The following is a 22,599-nucleotide window of genomic DNA, read 5'->3' as shown; positions in this document are numbered from 1 at the left end:
AATAATATGAGATGTGCAGACAGGCAACTAAACATAGAATAAGAACCCACAAATACCTTATGGAAATGGCTACCTAAATATGGTCCCCAATCAGAGACAACGATAAACAGCTGCCTCTGATTGGGAACCAATTCAGGCCACCATGGACATACATATCCCTAGACTTACAAAACCAGTAGATATACAAAAAAACCTAGACAAGTCAAAAACTAACATACCCACCCTCGTCACACCCTGACCTAACCAAAATAATAAAGAAAACAGAGATAAGTAAGCTCAGGGCATGACAACTGTTCACAGACAGGGAATATTTAGATGATTCTCCATGAAATTGCATCTTAGGGATAGCCCACTTTTTTTCAAATTTTGTCTAACTGCCAGGACCTGAAGCAAGGATATGCATTTTCTTGATACCATTTCAGAGGAAACACTTTCACCCAGTTGTCCTCTGAATCATTCAGATGTTCATTGGTAAACTTCAGACGGGCATGTATATGTGCTTTCTTGAGCAGGGGGAACTTGTGGGCACTGTAGGATTTCAGTCCTTCACGGTGTAGTTGGTTACCAATTGTTTTCTTGGTGACTATGGTCCCAGCTGCCTTGAGATCATTGACAAGATCCTCCCGTGTAGTTCTGGGCTGATTCCTCAGCATTCTCATGATCATTGCAACTCCACGAGGTGAGATCTTGCATGGAGCCCCAGGCCGAGGGAGATTGACAGTTCTTTTGTGTTGTCACCTCCTCACCAAGCTGCTTGGCGATGGTCTTGTGGCCCCTTCCAGCCTTGTGTAGGTCTACAATCGTGTCCCTGACATCCTTGGAGAGCTCTTTGGTCTTGGCCAGGGTGGAGAGTTTGGAATCTGATTGATTGCTTCTGTGGACAGGTGTCTTTTATACAGTTAACAAGCTGAGATTAGGAGCACTCCCTTTAAGAGTGTGCTCCTAATCTCAGCTCGTTACCTGTATAAAAGACACCTGGGAGCCAGAAATCTTTCTGATTGAGAGTGGGTCAAATACGTATTGTCTTCATTGAAATGCAAATCAATTTATAACATTTTTGATATGCGTTTTTCTGGATTTCTTTGTTTTTATTCTCTCTCACTGTTCAAATAAACCTACCATAAAATTATAGACTGATAATTTCTTTGTCAGTGGGCAAACGTACAAAATCAGTAAGGGATCAAATACTTTTTCCCTCACTGTACATTTGGGCAAATTGTGAAGGAGACATTTACATTACATTTTTCTTTATTTAATTAATATATTTTTTACCCCCTTTCCATTTGTTAGTAGCTACTATCTTGTCTCATCGCTACAACTCCCGTACGGGCTCGGGAGAGACGAAGGTCAGAAGCCATGCATCCCCCGAAACACAACCCAACTAAGCCGCATTGCTTCTTAACACAGCGCGCATCCAACCCGGAAGCCAGCCGCACCAATGTGTTGGAGGAAACACTGTGCACCAGGCAACCTGGGGCGTGTACTGTGCCCACCACAGGAGTCGCTAGTGCACAATGAGACAAGGATATCCCTACCGGCCAAACCCTCCCTAACCCAGACAACGCTAGGCCAATTGCGCGTCGCCCCACGGACCTCCCAGTCGCGGCTGGCTGCGACAGAACCTGGGTGCGAACCCAGAGTCTCTGGTGGCACAGCTAGCACTGCGATGCAGTGCCCTAAACCACTGTGCCACCCGGGAGGCCCCTACATTGCATTTCTCTGCAAGAATATTGTCAAATCTGTATACTTGGACTTTGATTTAGCTTTTCCAGTATTAGTAGCCACTTTGTAAGTTCAACATTTGCAAAACACCCACTTTTCATATCTTCATAACTCTCCATATTATTGTCATTTTTGTCCAAAGGGAAAGGCTTGCTGTCACACAAGGTTGGCAGCAACATTTTGGGACAGATACATGGTTTCCATACTCCCATAAAGCCCAGCTCATTGGCTATCTAGCTAGCTTTGTTTGACCCCGATTGGTGCTTATTTGACAAAGTTACAGTCAATCAAGTGAAGACCGCCCATGTCATTGACGCGCCATGAAGGCGTCGCTCTCTGACCAAATTTGGTGTCCTATAAGATATACTACACTCCTAATGATATAGTGAAATCTGGTTACGTTCTAGGATCTCTGAGGAAGAAATACGAATGTGATTTGACTGGTTGAAACAGTATTTAGGGTTACATTTTCACAGACTCCTTTCTTTGCAAATTGAACGAGTGGAAATACAAAATAGATCGCGCATACCATATAAACCTTTTTAGGATATGAAAAAGGATTTTATCTAACAAAACGACACTGCATGTTATCTCTGGGACCCGTTGGATGATAAATCAGGGCAAGATTACAGAATGTAAGTACACATTTCACCTTCAGAGATGAATTTATCAAACCTATCCCTGTGAAAAAATGTGTTTTATTGTTAGGAGCTCTCCTCAAACAATAGCATGGCATTTTTTTGCAGTAATAGCTACTGTAAATTGGACAGTGCAGTTATATTAACAATAATTTAATTTTTCAGCCGATATAAGACACTTATATGTACCGACATTTATTGTTTCTCTAAAATCTGCGATCGTGACACACGGCGCTGCATGATTTACAACGGCCCTATTAACTCCCCCTAACTCCTGATTTACAATGGCCTTTCCCTATTAACTCCCCCTAACTCCTGATTTACAATGACCTTTCCCTATTAACTCCCCCTAACTCCTGATTTACAACGGCCTTTCCCTATTAACTCCCCCTAACTCCTGATTTACAACGGCCTTTCCCTATTAACTCCCCCTAACTCCTGATTTACAACGGCCTTTCCCTATTAACTCCCCCTAACTGTCTGCTGAGTGCTGTGTGGGCGTTGAGGTTGTTTCTGGGGTCGTTAGTCTCAGCTGTCTCAACCAGGTCAACGTGTCTCTCTCTTCTCCTTCACTATGCTAATACATCGATACACTGCTATACACATACTGTATGCAGAACATGTAGCCTGTGTACACATATGCTGTCATACACTGTTTATTACACATGATCTCTCTCCGGGGCCGGTCCTGGCCGTTCTGCCGCCTTAGGTGAGACAAAATGGCATTGAAAAGACATCTAAAATACGTATTTTCCGGACGTTGAAATCAGGTTCATTTTCGGGTTCTGAATGAAAGTTGAATAGACGTTTATGATTGGTTCAAATTTGGTCTGTGGACGTGGAAATTAAGGCCGGTCCGGACTGCACCAAAAAAATACCTTCAATCCAGACAGGGCCAAAAAAAGACATCCAAAAGATTTCGGTGTTGGTTCGTGCTTACTGGGGTGTAACCTTCGTGCTTACTGGGGTGTAACCTTCGTGCTTACTGGGGTGTAACCTTTGTGCTTACTGGGGTGTAACCTTCGTGCTTACTGGGGTGTAACCTTCGTGCTTACTGGGGTGTAACCTTCGTGCTTACTGGAGTGTAACCTTTGTGCTTACTGGGGTGTAACCTTCGTGCTTACTGGGGTGTAACCTTCGTGCTTACTGGGGTGTAACCTTCGTGCTTACTGGGGTGTAACCTTTGTGCTTACTGGGGTGTAACCTTTGTGCTTACTGGGGTGTAACCTTTGTGCTTACTGGGGTGTAACCTTCGTGCTTACTGGGGTGTAACCTACCATTTCGACCCGCAAAGGAATTTTATGAATGCCCATCCATGTGGTAGGCCCACTATTTGTAAAACAGGCTGTTGCATTGGCTTTTATTAGTCCTTCTTCCCGTGACTAATCCATTTGGGTTTTAAGCTCTGAATATCAGCTTCCCAACTGCATCAGGAAGTTATCCTGAGCCCATGTGTTTACACAGCTTGAAATGCAGAAGTCTTTTCTTTTTCGCTATGATCAGCTCGTAAAAACATGACATATACAAACTTGAAACCACTGATCTTGACAATTTAGCCCACGGGATGAAACTCCTGGACAGCAGTTGTGAGTAGCCTGATTGTCCATTCCGTACCTGTCCTGGTTTTAGGAAATGTTGTTTTGTTAACGTGTCAGAGCATTTTTTATTTGGCGCCGTTGAGGTTTGGCTATTTGATCAGAGAAACCGGCATGATGTAAAAAGGTCTCTCATTATTACATTGTAGTACATTTTATCTCCAGCCAGGCTATACTGTATGCTCTTTCAACCACAAGCAATATCTGTTACATGATTTATGTTAGATCATTTTTTGATGGAACGTTGGTGGAGCGCCGCAGCGATGCATCTCTCCAACAGCACCCTGGAGAGCCGTGCTGGGAATGGACAAGATAAATATTTTGCACCCCTGCCTTTGACAAAGTGGGCACTGCTTATTACATGGCGGCATCAGCGCTCACCTAAAAAGCCCATATGCCACTGGTTGAGAGAATAATTTTTTTGGGGGGGGGCAGAATTATGTGAGGTTTTATGTGTTGTTGTTGGAGGAGCGTCTCAGTCAGTTTAGCTCAGAAAATGCAGCCTTGGTCAATCTGCTGCCACAGGTGGCCATCTAATGTCTCTCACTCTCTCATACGAACACGGCATGCGCACAAGCACACATATACAAACACACCGGAGGAGGCTGGTGGGAAGACCTATAGGAGGACTGCGGTGGCTGTCTGACGCTTAAGAGGGAGGATGATTCTTTTTTTATGGACATGGCCTTATTTCTGTTACAGCATATTGGAGGACTGTCATTCATATTCCCATTCACCCAGTTCAATGTAACATTGCTAGGTTTAGGCTACTACATGATGCTATCATTTTCCCTGTACCCATCAGGAGGTTGCTACAACTTACACTCTTAGAAAAATAGAGTTTGTTGGCTGTCCACATAGGAGAACCCTTCTTGGTTCTAGGTAGAACCCTTTTTGGTTCCAGGGAAAACTCTTTTGGATTAAATGTAGAGCCCTTTGTGAAAATGGTTATACCTTGAACCTAAAAGGGTTCTAGATAGCACCTTTTTTCCTAAGAGTGTAGCCTACGAATTAATGTTTACAGCGTAGGTACACAGGTTGAGAGAATATTGAGTAATCAAGGTGACAGAGTGTGGCACATTCAGTACCGCCTTGCACACTCTTGCCTGTATCTAGCTGATTTAGAGTGTAATCATTAGTTCAACAGTTGCAAACGAGAGTTTCGATTGAACAAATTCTGATGTTTACCCCTATTTTGTTCTGTTTGCTTCCACTTAAAAAAAGTTTTTCAACAGAATCAGCGTAATGAATACACCTCTGATCACACGTAAACACAGTTCACTTTCATAGCAGCCACATACAAGCAGCTCATTGAATATATAATTCCTTCTCACAACTATCTACGCTCTCGCCCCCTCTCACATTTTCCCTTAGCGTGTGGACTTTGGTGCACAACACATCAGCTGTCTGTGACCAAGCCAAACCTTCATATCATGACCGCTAACTGCACACAGCCTACATCGTTGTCACGTCATAGTCAACATAGCTACTACATAATTTATAGTCAACATAGCTACTACAACTAACACTTTAGTTAACCTGCTACAATCATTCAGTACAGTGTACAGTCAGCAGAAAGCAGTTTAGCAGTTACACCGGATCGCCCGGTGGGAATGAATTAATATAACCAAAAGGTTACCTTGACTTGGAAGAGTTCCAGTGTTGGATAGCCATAGCTATCCAACACTCTCTGTTTGAGCCGGGTGTTTCAAATCAAATCAAATCAAATCGTATTGGTCACATACACATGGTTAGTAGATGTTAATGCGAGTGTAGCGAAATGCTTGTGCTTCTAGTTCTGACAATGCAGTAATATCTAACAAGTAATCTAACAAATTCACAACAACTACCTTATACACAGAAATGTAAAGGGATGAATAAGAATATGTACAAATAAATATATGGATGAGCGATGACCATGCGGCATAGGCAAGATGCAGTAGATGGTGATGTAGGATATGTGAACATTATTAAAGTGTTGTTATTTAAAGTGACTAGTGATACCTTTATTAAGTCCATTTATTAAAGTGGCCAGAGATTTGAGTCAGTATGCTGGCAGCAGCCTCTCTATGTTAGTGATGGCTGTTTAACAGTCTGATGGCCTTGAGATAGTTTTTCAGTCTCTCGATCCCAGCTTTGATGCACCTGTACTGACCTCGCCTTCTGGCTGATAGCGGGGTGAACAGGCAGTGGCTCGGGTGGTTGCAGTCCTTGATGATCTTTATGGCCTTCCTGTGACATCCGGTGTTGTAGGTGTCCTGGATGGCAGGTAGTTTGCCCCTGGTGATGTGTTGTGCAGACCTCACTACCCTCTGGGTTTGAGGGTGGTGCAGTTGCTGTACAGCAGTGATACAGTTTGAGTAGGCTGAACTAGCTAACTGCATTAGATTCTAGCTAAGTAAGTGAAAGTGAAAGTGAAAAAAATATACTGTGAAATATTGCTACCCAACACACACACACCTACCTCCTAAGGGATGAGTCAAGCCCTTAAACTAGATGTGATCATTCATAGGGATTCAGATCCAAGAATGATTTGTCTCCCCTCTCTGTCTCTCTCTCTCAGTCTTTCTCTCTCTCTGTTTCTCTCTCTCTGTTTCTCTCTCTCTCTCTCTCTCTCTCTCAATTCAATTCAATTCAAGGGCTTTATTGGCATGGGAAACATGTGTTAACATTGCCAAAGCAAGTGAGGTAGACAACATACAAAGTGAATATATAAAGTGAAAAACAACAAAAATTAACAGTAAACATTACACATACAACAGTTTCAAAACAGTAAAGACATTACAAATGTCATATTATATATATATATATACAATGTACAACTAGTTAAAGGACACAAGATAAAATGAATAAGCATAAATATGGGTTGTATTTACAATGGTGTTTGTTCTTCACTGGTTGCCCTTTTCTCGTGGCAACAGGTCACAAATCTTGCTGCTGTGATGGCACACTGTGGAATTTCACCCAGTAGGTATGGGAGTTTTTCAAAATTGGATATGTTTTCGAATTCTTTGTGGATCTGTGTGATCTGGGGGAAATATGTCTCTCTAATATGGTCATACATTGGGCAGGAGGTTAGGAAGTGCAGCTCAGTTTCCACCTCATTTTGTGGGCAGTGAGCACATAGCCTGTCTTCTCTTGAGAGCCATGTCTGCCTACGGCGGCCTTTCTCAATAGCAAGGCTATGCTCACTGAGTCTGTACATAGTCAAAGCTTTCCTTAATTTTGGGTCAGTCACAGTGGTCAGGTATTCTGCCGCTGTGTACTCTCTGTGTAGGGCCAAATAGCATTCTAGTTTGCTCTGTTTTTTGTTAATTCTTTCCAATGTGTTAAGTAATTATCTTTTTGTTTTCTCATGATTTGGTTGGGTCTAATTGTGCTGTTGTCCTGGGGCTCTGTAGGGTGTGTTTGTGTTTGTGAACAGAGCCCCAGGACCAGTTTGCTTAGGGGACTCTTCTCCAGGTTCATCTCTCTGTTTGTGATGGCTTTGTTATGGAAGGTTTGTGAATCGCTTCCTTTTAGGTGGTTGTAGAATTTAATGGCTCTTTTCTGGATTTTGATAATTAGTGGGTATCGGCCTAATTCTGCTCTGCATGCATTATTTGGTGTTTTACGTTGTACACGGAGGATATTTTTGCAGAATTCTGCGTGCAGAGTCTCAATTTGGTGTTTGTCCCATTTTGTGAAGTCTTGGTTGGTGAGCGGACCCCAGACCTCACAACCATAAAGGGCAATGGGCTCTATGACTGATTCAAGTATTTTTAGCCAAATCCTAATTGGTATGTTGAAATTTATGTTTCTTTTGATGGCATAGAATGCCCTTCTTGCCTTGTCTCTCAGATCGTTCACACCTTTGTGGAAGTTACCTGTGGCGCTGATGTTTAGGCCAAGGTATGTATAGTTTTTGTGTGCTCTAGGGCAACAGTGTCGAGATGGAATTTGTATTTGTGGTCCTGGTGACTCAACCTTTTTGGAACACCATTATTTTGGTCTTACTGAGATTTACTGTCAGGGCCCAGGTCTGACAGAATCTGTGCATAAGATCTAGGTGCTGCTGTAGGCCCTCCTTGGTTGGTGACAGAAGCACCAGATCATCAGCAAACAGCAGACATTTGACTTCGGATTCTAGCAGGGGGAGGCCGGGTGCTGCAGACTTTTCTAGTGCCCGCGCCAGTTCGTTGATATATATGTTGAAGAGGGTGGGGCTTAAGCTGCATCCCTGTCTAACCCCACGACCCTGTGTGAAGAAATGTGTGTGTTTTTGCCAATTTTAACCGCACACTTGTTGTTTGTGTACATTGATTTTATAATGTCATATGTTTTACCCCAACACCACTTTCCATCAGTTTGTATAGCAGACCCTCATGCCAAATTGAGTCGAAGGCTTTTTTGAAATCAACAAAGCATGAGAAGACTTTGCCTTTGTTTTGGTTTGTTTGGTTGTCAATTAAGGTGTGCAGGGTGAATACATGGTCTGTTGTACGGTAATTTGGTAAAAAGCCAATTTGACATTTGCTCAGTACATTGTTTTCATTGAGGAAATGTACGAGTCTGCTGTTAATAATAGTGCAGAGGATTTTCCCAAGGTTACTGTTGACACATATTCCACGGTAGTTATTGGGGTCAAATTTGTCTCCACTTTTGTGGATTGGGGTGATCAGTCCTTGGTTCCAAATATTGGGGAAGATGCCAGAGCTAAGTATGATGTTAAAGAGTTTTAGTATAGCCAATTGGAATTTGTTGTCTGTATATTTGATCATTTCATTGAGGATACCATCGACACCACAGGCCTTTTTGGGTTGGAGGGTTTTTATTTTGTCCTGTAACTCATTCAATGTAATTGGAGAATCCAGTGGGTTCTGGTAGTCTTTAATAGTTGATTCTAAGATCTGTAGTTGATCATGTATATGTTTTTGCTCTTTGTTCTTTGTTATAGAACCAAAAAGATTGGAGAAGTGGTTTACCCATACATCTCCATTTTGGATAGATAATTCTTCGTGTTGTTGTTTGTTTAGTGTTTTCCAATTTTCCCAGAAGTGGTTAGAGTCTACTCTCTCTCTCTCTCTCTCTCTCTCTCTCTCTCTCTCTCTCTCTCTCTCTTTTCTCCTTAATTTTGGAATAAATTAATTTGCTCAAAACTGTTTAACTATCGTCTTTCTCTTTGAGTCAACTACTCACCATATTTGATGCACTGCAGTGCTAGCTAGCTGTAGTTTATGCTTTCACTACTTTGATTGAGTTGACTACATGTCAGTTCATGCTGCAAGAGCTCTGATAGATTTGAGGATGTCCTCTGGAAGTTGTCATAATTACTGTGTAAGTCTATGGAAGGGGATGAAAACCATGAGCCTCCTAGGTTTTTGTATTGATGTCAATGTACCCAGAGGAGGATGGATGCTAGCTGTCCTCTGGCTACACCATGGTGCTACATCACAGAGTGCTGTTGATGCTACTGTAGACCTTCATTGCAAAACAGTGTGTTTTAATCAATTATTTTTAGTGACGTGAATATATTTAGTGTACCGTAATTGCTGGACTATTAAGCACACCTGAATATAAACCGCACCCACTGAATTATTAAAAAATATGTATTTTGTACATAAATAAGCCGCACATGTCTATAAGCCGCAGGTGCCTACCAGTACATTGAAACAAATGAACTTTACACAGCCTTTAAACGAAACACGGCTTGTAACAAAAATAAATAGGCTTTAACGAAACACGGCTTGTAACAAAAATTAAAACAGTAGCCTACCAAGCCTCCTCCTGTGCACTGAAACCACTGAAGTCATCTCCTTCGGTGTCGGTGTTGAAAAGCCTCAGAATTGCTTCATCCGATGTTGGATCGTTTTCATTGTCGCTCTCGTCACTTTCATCCGGAGGCAAATACCCAGCTCAGCTCATGCTGCCCCTTCAACACGCAGCAGTCCAGCCTTTCGAAACCCGTTGATGATAGTGGATTTTTTACAATGCTCCACGCTGTCAGGACCCACTGGCAGACTTGACCATAAGTTGCTCTTCGCATGCAGCCCGTTTTAGTGAAGGATTTCTCCCCACTTGTCATCCAAGCCTCCCACTGAACACGGAGCGCCACCTTAAATGCACGATTTACACTGATGTCGAGTTGCTGCAAATACTTTGGGCCATCTGCTTTTCTTCCCTCTGAAAGGTTTGTTGTCTTTTTGCACTGAGTCAGTTCCTCACGCTACTGTTTACAAAGTCTTATAATCGACTCATTAAGGCCAAGCTCCCGTGCAGCAGCTCTATTTCCTTTTCCAACAGCCAGATCGATCGCCTTCAACTTGAAAGCTGCATCATATGCATTTCTCCGTGTCTTTGCCATGATGAGGGTGACAAAATTACTACCGTAATCAGAATGATGGGAAGTTTGAGCGCGCTCGATTTACGTCACATTATGTGACGGTGCTCAGTGTTTTGGCGGCGGCATGAATCTTGCGAAAGCGGGAAAAATCCATAAATTAGCCTCGTCATTGTATAAACCGCGAGGTTCAAAGTGTGGGAATAAAGTAGCGGCTTATAGTCCGGAAATTACGGTAGTTTTATCTAAAAAGGACAACTTTTTTAAAGGTTTCACTATTTTTATATTCATGAAATTTCCTGAGGAGTATGGTCCTCCCCTTCTTCCACTGAGGAGCCTCCACTGGAGGACGAGCTCATTGTTATGGCTGGAACGGAGTCAAACATGTAGTTTCCATATGTTCAATGTGTTTGATACCATTCCAGTAATTCCATTCCAGCCCTTACAACGAGCCCATTCTCCTATAGCTCCGCCCACCAGCCTCCTCTGACACACACTCACACACAGTTTAAAACGTACTCAAATACAAACGCACACAAAAGCCACAGCTCTCCTGAGGGCTTGTATACCGGTGCCGGAGACTTCTATCAGTCTGAGAGAGGTAGAGAGCGAGGGAGGGAGAAACAGACAGACAGAGAGAGAGAGGAGGAGAAAAGAAAGGTAAACTGCTTGGCTGGCTGTGTGCGTGGTTAGAATTCCTAATGAACATGTTTGTGAGTTTGACTGAGGAGCAGGCACCAGCAGCAGCAGACGAAGGGGACAGAGTCCTGCTCTGTGGCCCAGCCAGAGAGACTGATCCAGGGGGAGAGTGGGGACAGAGCTTCAGCCTGTCTGGTGGTAACAAGATATTCCCCCTAACAGCCTGGTGATCATCATGGTGTCTCAGTTGATAGTGGGCTGTGATTGATGAATGATGTGGAAGTGAGTAATGAGAAGGATTGTTTTGCAGATTAGAATGGAAGTTGTCACACACACACACACACACACACACACACACACACACACACACACACACACACACACACACACACACACACACACACACACACACACACACACACACACACACACACACACACACACTCCCAGTCAACATTCAGTGCATTGATACAATCAGAAAGATGCTGTTTGAATTTCCTGCGGTGTAACGGTCGGTTGGCTTGCATACACACACACACAGGCTGAGCAACTGTGAGCGGCCCGACTTTCACTGAGCCAAATGACATCTGTAAACAGAGATCAGAAACAGAGCATCAATTCATGTGGGACTGCTTTTTTATTGACTTTGTTCCACTGGCTTTGGGTCGCCAGGCAACAAACACAAACTGTCTCTCTCTGTTTCACCTCCCAACTATCCTCCAGCATTAACACGAGTTATTTCTCTTTAAACAAGGACTGAAAAGAGTTACCTGTGATAATTATTACTATGCTCATTAGAGGAGCGTATGCTTGGCTTTCCAGTGTTACACCGGGAGAGCACAGAGACTGCAGACATCACACACCTCAGGCCTGTTACAGACGAGCTGGAATGACAACATGCCTCGTCATACCACTGCCTTTTGAATCTGCCTATCAACCTCTCTCTCCTTTTCGTTCTCTCTCTCTCTGTGTCTCTCTCTCTCTCTCAATTCAATTCAATACAATTCAAGGGGCTATATTGGCATGGGAAACATGTGTTAACATTGCCAAAGCAAGTGAGGTAGATAATATACAAAAGTGAAATAAACAATAAAAATTAACAGTAAAATTACACATACAAAAGTTTCAAAACAATAAAGACATTACAAATGTCATATTATATTCTCTCTCTCTCTCTCTGTCTGTGTCTTTCTCTCTCTGTCTGTGTCTCTCTCTCTCTCTGTCTGTGACTCTCTCTCTCTCTGTCTGTGTCTCTCTCTCTCTCTGTCTGTGTCTCTCTATCTCTGTCTCATTGCGTACCGTGAAATGATTCACAGAGCTGTTGAAGACGCTGTTGAAGATGTAATTGACCATGTGGACGGCCGTGTGACGGTGATGGCCTTAAAGCAGCAATCCGTAGTTGAAACAATGACAAAGAATGTGCCTCCCTGTTTCGGTAAAAAGTTGAGGGATGGGGCTGGAGAAATGTTACCACTCTCATAGACAGCGCTATGTATGAAAGGACTGACCATCCATGATATCAAATGAATCAAATTATAGTTTTAACAATGTTTTGAGGCCATATAGTGTTTGTTTACAAGCATTGGAGTGAAACAAGCTTGTATTCTGGCTTCTGATGGGGTACGACTGTTGAACTAAGCTGATGACGCATTTACAGTATAAGTTCTATTCTTTAAGAATAAATGAGTACATATCAATCATTTATAAGTTATATTCTTTAAGAATCAATGTAAACATATCATTCATTTATAAGTTATATTCTTTAAGAATCAATGTAAACTTATCATTCATTTATAAAATGAATGCAGATTGCCACTTTAAGAGTCTGCTTCCCATAGCAGAGTCACCTCCTCATCCTCATTTAAATGTCCTCCTTAAACATCACACGTGGTTATTATCTGGCTCTAGTCTAACACAAGCAGCAGTGGATGCTAAATGGACAGGACTGTTAAATGTCAACTATTGACATGGCTGGTAGAGGATGGGAGACAGGCAGGTGGGGTGGCATGGTGCCTATGTGGAGACATTCTCATGTTTCTCAAGCTAATATGACTCTTGTATGCAAGCGTGTGTGAGGGGGGTGGGGGTGCTTGTGTGTGTCTCTCTGCAGGCAGGAATTGTTGTTTTTATTTGTAGTTGAGGTCACCCTAAGTGTTTTGGGCAAAGGGGGTGTGTCTGGCTGGTTGTTTTTGGCGGTGTCTGAATGGATGTGTTTGTTTGTGATGTTTGCTGAAATGCGTACAACTTACTACTTATTCATGCAGAAGCGAAGTGGAGGTCAAACGTTTTTATTTGTGAGAGTGTGTGTTCTGTAGTAGGGAGTGTGTGTTCACCATGTTCTCCATGCTCTCTGCTCTCCTCAGGGTAATTTAAGAGGCGCTGACATGCCTCCTGTGTTTGTGTGGGTCTACTTGGGGGCCGGGTTTTGATTGCACCAGGCAGGAAGGGCCTGTGCCCCTACTCCATGCCCAGAGAGGGGAGCCTTGGGCTTGATGTGGGGAGGGCTACTCCTCCCTCCTCCTTCTCCAGGGTGGTAGTATTTCAGGCTCACTGGACAGCAGGGACAGGCTCGTAAATAGAGGTTTAATTGCTGAGCCGCTATGCCGGGTGAGCCCGGGTCATTCAGCGAGAGATCAGCTCCGTGATTGATGATCCCCCAGTGCCTGGGGGGTGTGGCCAGGGGGGGGGGGCATGCCACAAAGCGGAAGCAGTGTATGTCAAGGCTGGCACTGCCCGTTCTCCCCCTGCCACCCTCTGCCCCTCAGCCAGCATTCATCCCTCTCTAAACAGCAGGCGCTACAGCCTCACACGCTGCATAGGGCTGCAGTAAGACCATTTTCAGGCCTCTCCCGCCTAATACCTCACACTGAAACAAATGTCTTTGGTCCTTGAGGGCCACCACCCAGTAGGTTATTTTCAGGGGCCACAGATTGTGTTAGAGCTGCCCTCTAACATTCAGCTGTTGGAGGTGTTCAGTGTTCAGGCATCACCCACTTGTCTTCCTGCTCCTATTCTTCTTGTATGGTCATGTTAGCAGGAGTAGATGGTGTGGGAAAGACTGTACTGTACCATGTGTTTATGAATGAATAATGTATAGGTTTTTTAAGTCATTTTTTTTCAATGGAGTGAGGGATGCTTGTTAGTTTGGCAGGGGGTGGTTGGGTCGTGTGGTATAAGGACCCTTTATTGGCTGCCTCGAATGGGCAACACTCAAAGCTTTTTGAGAAAACATCTGATGGAGTCTTTGAGTGCTCCCAGACTGGCAATGTGAATAGCAGCTTTCATACCTCCTCTAATGTGTGTGTGTGTGTGTGTGTGTGTGTGTGTGTGTGTGTGTGTGTGTGTGTGTGTGTGTGTGTGTGTGTGTGTGTGTGTGTGTGTGTGTGTGTGTGTGTGTGTGTGTGTGTGTGTGTGTGTGTGTGTGTGTGTGTGCGTGTGCGCGTGTGCGATGTATGTGAGAGCGGGGGCAGGGGAAGTGTGTGTGTGTTTCAGAGGTTTAAGTGTGTATGTCTCCAAGGATTGGGTGTGTGTGTGTGGTTTGTGGGTATCCAGTACAGAAATACATCTAGGCGTAGGCAAGAGGCTTTCAGGGGGCTTTTCACATGTTGACGTCTCAATCCATCGAAGGGATTCTATAGACCTTTTCATGTATTTATGGCAGGAGAGAGTAGGAGGGGAGGGAATAAACAAACACAGGTCTTTTCTCTCTCTGTGTGGATCCAGTCTGAAGGAGAGAACCCCCCCCACATGTACCATAAGAGTTGAGATGTGTTCAGGCAGCCTTTTTAAATCACATAGCATTTATCTGTCTGGGAAATTCCTTTTTCTGTTCTGTTTTTATGATATAATTATTCACTAGAGCCAAAAGGGTTCGCACCCCTTTCATAACTCAGTTTGTGTTGTGTTTCTGTAACGAATGGTACACTGGTCTTACAACTGCCTCAGACTTAACTCATACAAGGCCAGATGTACCAATACTTACTACCTTTGCACCTGCTATTTTTAACAGGGGACGGATTACAGTCAGTTCAACGTCTAGTTTTGATTTACATTTGGTTGAGTTGTCAAGTAAAGTGAATTCAACATGTAATCAACCAACATTTTTACCCTGCCATTGGATTTAGGTTAAAAAGGTAAAATAATTGTTGAAAAAAATATGAAATTCACTTACATTGATTACTTTTTGCAAATCCGGTCAGTTTTCTACCTTGATTTAACGACATCACATTGCATTTTTGGGTTGAAATGAATTCGAAACGATGTTGATTCAACCATTTTTTTTACCTTATTTGCTCCTATCTCATTCCTTAGCACAGAGTGGACAGACAGTGGTACAGAGTCAGACAGACTACAGACAGACCTACTGTTAGAGCCTTTGTTATAGCAGGCTAGCACAGCAAGCAGGCGTGTAGTCACTGAGTGAAGCAGCTTGACTGATAGACAGCACAGCATGCTCCTCAGATAATCAGAGAGTAGCACTCTGTCTCCCTCAAGTGGTGCCGTACTGAACTGCACGGCCTCCAATGTTGTTATACAATCTATGATTAGTAGGGGATTGGGTAGTCCATAGGTAGTGAGTGTTCATGTGGGTGTGTATGGGTGTCTGTGTGTACAGTGTCTGTGTGTGGGGATGTACATTGAGTAGACAAAACATTAAGAACACCACCCTTTTGCCCTCAGAACAGCCTCAATTCGTCCGGGCATGGACTCTACAAGGTGTTGAAAGGGTTCAACAGGGATACTGCCTCATGTTGACTCCAATTCTTCCTATAGTTCTGTGAAGTTGGCTGGATGTCCGTTAGGCGTTGTGCCGTTCTTGATACACACGGGAAACTGTTGAGCGTGAAAAACCCAGCAGCGTTGCAGTCCTTGACACACTCAAACCAGTGCGCCTGGCACCTACTACCATACCCCGTTCAAAGGCACTTAAATATTTTGTAATCTTCATTCACCTCCGAATGGCACACACACACACACACACATACACAATGTCTCAACTGCCTCAAGGCTTAAAAATCCTTCTTTAACCTGTCTCTCCTTCATCTACACTGATTTTGAAGTGGATTTAACAAGGGACATCAATAAGGGATCATAGCTTTCACCTGGATTCACCTGGTCAAGTCTATGTCATGGAAAGAGCAGGTGTTCTTCATGTTTTGTACACTCAATGTATGTCTCTGCGAGGGTGTGTGGGTACTGACAGCCAGGGCTTTACTTCAGACAGGCCTAGGATCAGATGCCTCACCCACCTACACCGAACCGTCTGAATCAGAGTTCTTATTGTGCCCCTGTCTTTTATGGGCTATTGGCTTTAACAGGGGGCTTTGTGCAGAGACACAGAGGGCAGGGGAGAATCATATCGGGATGGCTCCATTGTTCCCAGCACACGTCTGTGCTCTAACACGCCGTTATAGCACTGTGACACTGGGCACCTCAGACTCACAGAGCACTGCCTCTCTAATCCACTGGCGCTGGACATAAGCCTGGGACTGGCCCTGATCCTTCACCTCTGACCTCTTACCCCCACTGGTCTGTTCTCGACACCTTCTCTCTCATCCTTTATGGTGTGTCTCATCTCAATCCCTTCTCTTTCTCCATTTCTGTTCTCTCTCATCTCTGCCCTCTTCTCTCCCCTCTTCACTCTCCTCTTCCCTGCAACTCTTCACCGTGTCATTGCAGTGAATGGGAATGTGTTCCCCGTCAAGTTACCTGTCAAAAGAGAAGGTTAACGGCACCATAAATAACAGATCCTTCTCTCCTCTCCCAGGAATGAAGCGTCCGTTCAGCCCAACCTCGGTGTTAGAGATGGAGGAGGACAGGAGCGGGTTAGGAGTGGGGATGGGGTTGACTGTGGACAGCGAGGTGTGCTGTGACCCCCAGGAGGAGGGTGTAGTCCTCGGGGAGCAGCCAGGTCCAGTTGGGGGCGCCCTGCCCTCCTCTGACCACAGCAGGCCCAAGAGGGAGAGGAAGCAGCGCAGTTACACAGTGTGTGACGTGTGTAACATCCAGCTCAACTCCCCAGCCCAGGCCCAGATACACTACAACGGCAAGTCTCACCAGAAGAGACTCAAACAGATGAGTAACGGGAAGGTCCAGCACGGCAACACAGGTAGGACACCCCACCCACTTTCTGCGCTACTCTGCAGCTGTACCCTACTCTACCCCTACATTGTTCTGTGGCTGTCCCCATAGGGTAACTCATTTCAGTTCCAGGTAGAACCCTTTGTGATTCCAGGTAGAACTCTTTTGGGTTCAATGTATGGGAAAGGAAAGGGGTTCCTGTGGAAAGGGGTTCTACATGGAACCAAAAAGGGTTCTACCTGGAACCAAAATAGGTTCTTCGAAGGGTTCTCCTTTGAGAACCCACAGCCGAGAACCATTTTTGATTTTTTTTTTTTCTAAGAGTGTACTCCACTATAACACTCTGAGGCGGCTCACCTCTGTAGTCCCTTACCAGCCGAGGAGAGAAATGATAGTGTGCACACTTTTGACAAAGTGTGAATATGAGTTCTACCCCCCAATGACACGTCAAGCTGCATTATATAACCTAGTAAGGTGCATCGGTACTCTGTTGTACCTGTTTCATCATACGTTCAGTACATTCAGGACATTTATAAGAGGACGCTGTGATAATGAGTATGACATGTGAACATGGAGAGCTGCTACAGCTGTAGGATCTTAATTTGATCGCCCTGCTGCAGGAGAACTTTCCTGCAATGTCAGGTTTAAAAAGGTTTCTGACGTTTGTAATTCCCACATTGAAATTTCAGACATGAGTTTCCTTTCAAAATAATAATAAATAAACCCCTACAAGAATGTTGATTCATAATAATCCACATAATAATCCACATAATAATCCACATAATAATCCACATAATAATCCACATAATAATCCACATAATAATCCACATAATAATCCACATAATAATTCACATTTCCTGTTGCTGCAGGATTATTTTCCTAAACTGGCTCAACCTGTATAGCTGTGTATGGAAGTGTGTATAGTGTAGAAGTGTGTATGGAAGTGTGTATAGTGTAGAAGTGTGTATGGAAGTGTGTATGGAAGTGTGTATAGTGTAGAAGTGTGTATGGAAGTGTGTATGGAAGTGTGTATAGTGTAGAAGTGTGTATGGAAGTGTGTATAGTGTAGAAGTGTGTATGGAAGTGTGTATAGTGTAGAAGTGTGTATGGAAGTGTGTATAGTGTAGAAGTGTGTATGGAAGTGTGTATGGAAGTGTGTATAGTGTAGAAGTGTGTATGGAAGTGTGTATAGTGTAGAAGTGTGTATGGAAGTGTGTATAGTGTAGAAGTGTGTATGGAAGTGTGTATAGTGTAGAAGTGTGTATGGAAGTGTGTATAGTGTGTATGGAAGTGTGTATAGTGGAAGTGTGTATGGAAGTGTGTATAGTGTAGAAGTGTGTATGGAAGTGTGTATGGATGTGTGTATAGTGTAGAAGTGTGTATGGAAGTGTGTATAGTGTAGAAGTGTGTATGGAAGTGTGTATAGTGTAGAAGTGTGTATAGAAGTGTGTATGGAAGTGTGTATAGTGTAGAAGTGTGTATGGAAGTGTGTATGGAAGTGTGTATGGAAGTGTGTATAGTGTAGAAGTGTGTATGGAAGTGTGTATAGTGTAGAAGTGTGTATGGAAGTGTGTATAGTGTAGAAGTGTGTATGGAAGTGTGTATGGAAGTGTGTATAGTGTAGAAGTGTGTATGGAAGTGTGTATAGTGTAGAAGTGTGTATGGAAGTGTGTATAGTGTAGAAGTGTGTATGGAAGTGTGTATAGTGTAGAAGTGTGTATGGAAGTGTGTATTATTATAGTGTAGAAGTGTGCATGGCGCTATATAGTCTTCCCTAGCCTGAGGCTGGACACAGAGGGAGGAGAACAAAGCTGAGTTAAGTCATTAATTGGCTGACTAATTAATTGCTGGTTACTTTAGATCGTTCTGGTCCCTGCTCACTCCGGGGTAGCTACAGCAGTGGCTGCAGTGAAGGTGCAGGTTTTCCCCGTAGATTTGAATATATAGTGAAACTGGCTACATGTTCAGAGGTGAGTCCTTTCTGTCTCCCACTCTCTCTTTCCTTGTAACCCTCCTACGCAGCTCGAAAACACGCTCACCAACCTGGAGAATCTGCTCCCAAACACTCATCACTCACTCTTGAATACTCTATCTCTTTCTCTCTCTCTCTCACACACATGCACATACATCTCCGCATGAAAACTAGTCTGACCCACTTCAGGTGCAGAAATCTCATACAAACAGCACATAATTACATAGCAACGGAGAGCACGGCAACGCTTGCCATGGCCACAGATTATTTGGCCCTGATTGGCTGCTGGCAGGCTGCTGGCAGGCTGCTGTAGGCATGGTGGTGCAGTGTGTTTCTACTCCAACCCTGTAGGGGGCAGCAGTGGGGCCAGACCTCCCTTGAGATTGCCTGGGGAACCATGGAACATCTGACTCAGCACTACAGGAAAGTACACAAACAGTCAATAGTCATCCGCTTAGGTCGTTCAGATAACTGGCTTTGGCAGTTAGTATACACCTGTGATGGCTGTGTGTTAACACAATGTAGCAGCAGTAATCTGGGAAGCAGAGATCACGATACACACATACAAACATACCACCTCTCTTCTCCCATCTCTCTCTTACTCTCACTCTCTACCCTCCCTTCTCACCCTCCCTTCACCCTCCCTCTCTCCTCTTCCCCCCTCTCTCTCTCCTCTCCCCCTCTCTCTCTCCTCTCCCCCTCTCTCTCACCCTCCACCTTCCCTCTCTCCCCCTCCCTCTCTGTAGTCACACAAGGAATAGTTGGCTTAGTAATGCAGCCATGCTGCCTGCAGGTGTGTTGCTCCTGTGGACTTCCTTCTTTGCAGTCCTTCCAACTGTCCTCCTTTCCCTTTCCTGATTGCTTCATTGCTTCAGTGAGCCAGCACGCAGAGCCCAGCCCAGTGCCTTGTGGCCAGTCAGTCTTTAAGAAGGATGTGGCCACTGACCGTCACTGTCTAAGACCTGGGTCAGCTAGGGCATGGTCTGACTCAGACCAACACACACACACACACACACACACACACACACACACACACACACACACACACACGCATGCACACAGGCTTTGTCCCCAGCACCCTGGCACAGCTTCGGCAGCAGAGAGAGATTGGGTGAGAGAGAGAGAGAAGGGAAGGGAGTGTGTGTGGTGTACGGTGCAGATTCCCTCTGACACACAGTCACAATCATGCAGCCTTATCTGTGCTCACCTTCTGCTGACTCCCACAGGCCCACGGCCTCAGCTCACACACACACACACACACACACACACACACACACACACACACACACACACACACACACACACACACACACACACACATTGCAAACATGTGTGGATGTTTGCAATCTGTGTGGATGTTGAAGGGTGCGTGATTTTCAGTATGTAAAGGTATATTCCTGTGTGTGTGTGTGTGTGTTTGTTTGTTTGTGTGTGTGTGTGCCTCCCAAAGAATCCTCTCCATGTCAGCTTGTGTTACCCTTCCTCTCTGCCTCACTGAACTGACAGAGGGTCCAGGCTTTTCTCTCTCTCTCTCTCTCTCTCTCTCTCTCTCTCTCTCTCTCTCTCTCTTGTTCTCTCTCTCTTTCTCTCTCTCTCTCTCTCTCTCTCTCTTGTTCTCTCTCTCTCTCTCTCTCTCTCTCTCTCTTGTTCTCTCTCTCTTACACACACAACTCTCTCTCTTGTTCTCTCTCTCTCTCTCTCTCTCTCTCTTGTTCTCTCTCTCTCTTGTTCTCTCTCTCTTACACACACAACCTCTCTCTCTCTCTCTCTCTCTCTCTCTCTCTCTCTCTCTCTCTCTCTCTAAACCCCAACACATGGTGATGGGCAACCACAGTGAATCGAAAAAGGCTTTCATTTCTATTTCAGCTGTATATAATGATACAACTTTACTTAGCGCGTTCAGGAATAATGCATTGTTAGTTGTTATAATAAAGTATAAGCCCCTACTGTGTCTTCTAAATCAATTGAAATGTGTTATTTCTTTCTGTGTTATTTTGCTTTACATATTCTAAATGGCTACTATACTTTTTACGTTCCGTGGTCCTTTTGTGGTCATTTCCAAACCTCTTCAAACTACTCCTATAACAAAATAACAACTGAGAAACATGATGCCAAAACAAGTATTATTTATTAGAAAATATCATATGCAGACGAACAATGTCCTGTATGGGCACGTTATTCCTGTATGGGCACGTTATTCAGTGTTTCCCCTTGTTGGACCGACGGCGGCGGCGGGCTCTCTTCTTAGTTGAACCACGGGGGGTCACCCACACGGGAGCTGTTTGAGCATCTTTACAGCCATCTGTCTCCCTCTCAGCTCCTCTCTCCTTGTGTTCATCTCCACGGAGCTCTGATGCAACCATTATCTATGGAAAGAAAATAAACGTCTCATTAGGAAAACAAATACATATTTTAATTCGTGCTCCAGGGTAAAATGTATTGATAACATTGTGGTGTTTATAGTGACATGTACAGTAAGTAAAATGTCAGCAGTATATTTAACAGTATATTTAACTATGATGGGTAAATGTCACTATTTGGACCTAGTCTAATGTTGTTCCGAAAGCCTTTCTCAGACCCCCTCATACCCCTAATCGTTCCTTCACATCACATTACCTGCAGTAGTCCTCGGACACTTACGGTGTTCAGCAGACCCACGCCGTACAACCAGCAGCCAAGAGCCAGAAACATGCAGCCTGCAGCCTCTATCCTCCTCTCTTCTGCCCCATTAATCACGTCCACCATCTTCTTCCACACAAGCTCACTCGCTCCCGCTCTCTCCCTACTCCTGAGCTCAGCTACTCGGGTGCGAGGTGTTCTGAGGCTGGCCGTAGAACCACTGGTTGTCTGGTGCAAAGCACTAACGTCTCTGAATTTCTGGTCAATACTGTTTCTGGTCTGAGTGGTGGTGGCCTTGTCCGAGCCACAATGGCCCACAGGGCAGGAGCCCATCTCCTGTTTCTGTAGCTTGAGGCAGCTTGATGTATCCGCCCTGGATAGGACACAAGTCTGTCGCAGGACCTTACCCCGAATCCATCTCCTTAATGTGTGCCAAGCTGAGAGGCATCGGGTCCCATTTTCAGAGTCTCTGGTATGACTCGACCGTGGATAAACCACCCGACCTTCCAATCTCAGGGCGGACACTCTAACGACAAGGCCACTGAGTCGTTTAGTGTTGTTTGTAGCTACCCGGGTCGCAGGTGGTTCCAAGCTGACCATAACACAAGCCTCTCCGGTGCACTTGTACAAGCTGTGTCCTGTGGTCTCGCTGGTGTTCTGTTTGGTCCAGGGTTGTTGATGGAGGTTGATGGTGCTGGTGTTCAGATCAATGTGAGGCGTGCTGGCCCACTGCCTAATGCCGATGGGGGTTATCAGGGCGTCCCGAAAAACCGTGCCGTCCAGATGTTGTAATGCCAAGATTACATGCACCAACAAGTGAATGCTGATAGAGTACAAAGCCATCTCTCAATCAAGAAAACTGGCTGAGCAAATTCAAAAGGCAACTACTCTCTACAGTGATAGGTGAGTTGTGGGGTTCAGAATGCTTGATTGGACTGTTGTGCTGTAGGTGTCTATGATGTCACAGGGGGCATCCAACATGTCACCTAGGTTGAAGATAACTAGCATGTCACC

General features: G+C 44.4%; 2 protein-coding genes across 12 annotated transcripts in view; one reads left to right on the top strand and one right to left on the bottom strand.

Annotated features, from left to right (window-relative positions):
* LOC118370462 (zinc finger protein 385C-like) overlaps positions 1-22,599 on the top strand; it is a 254,826-nt gene that overhangs the window by 77,349 nt on the left and 154,878 nt on the right. The window contains exon 2 of the mRNA XM_052518699.1: positions 16,681-17,022. Coding sequence (XP_052374659.1) covers positions 16,681-17,022 — 342 coding nt within the window. The remainder of the gene's footprint in view (positions 1-16,680; positions 17,023-22,599) is intronic.
* LOC118372189 (uncharacterized) overlaps positions 21,076-22,599 on the bottom strand; it is a 4,013-nt gene continuing 2,489 nt past the window's right edge. For all 11 annotated transcript variants that reach the window (XM_052518705.1, XM_052518707.1, XM_052518709.1 and 8 more), the window contains 2 exons: positions 21,583-22,599; positions 21,076-21,332 (listed from right to left, as the gene is read on the bottom strand). The exon at positions 21,583-22,599 is cut by the window's right edge and continues 934 nt beyond it. In XM_052518705.1, coding sequence (XP_052374665.1) covers positions 21,165-21,332; positions 21,583-22,428 — 1,014 coding nt within the window. In that variant the 5' untranslated portion in view covers positions 22,429-22,599 and the 3' untranslated portion in view covers positions 21,076-21,164. The remainder of the gene's footprint in view (positions 21,333-21,582) is intronic.

Source organism: Oncorhynchus keta, chromosome 5, assembly GCF_023373465.1.
Source record: "Oncorhynchus keta strain PuntledgeMale-10-30-2019 chromosome 5, Oket_V2, whole genome shotgun sequence".
Lineage (NCBI taxonomy): Eukaryota > Metazoa > Chordata > Actinopteri > Salmoniformes > Salmonidae > Oncorhynchus > Oncorhynchus keta.
The sequence above is the reverse complement of the archived record's forward strand: the minus strand, read 5'-3'. Positions and strand labels throughout refer to the sequence as shown.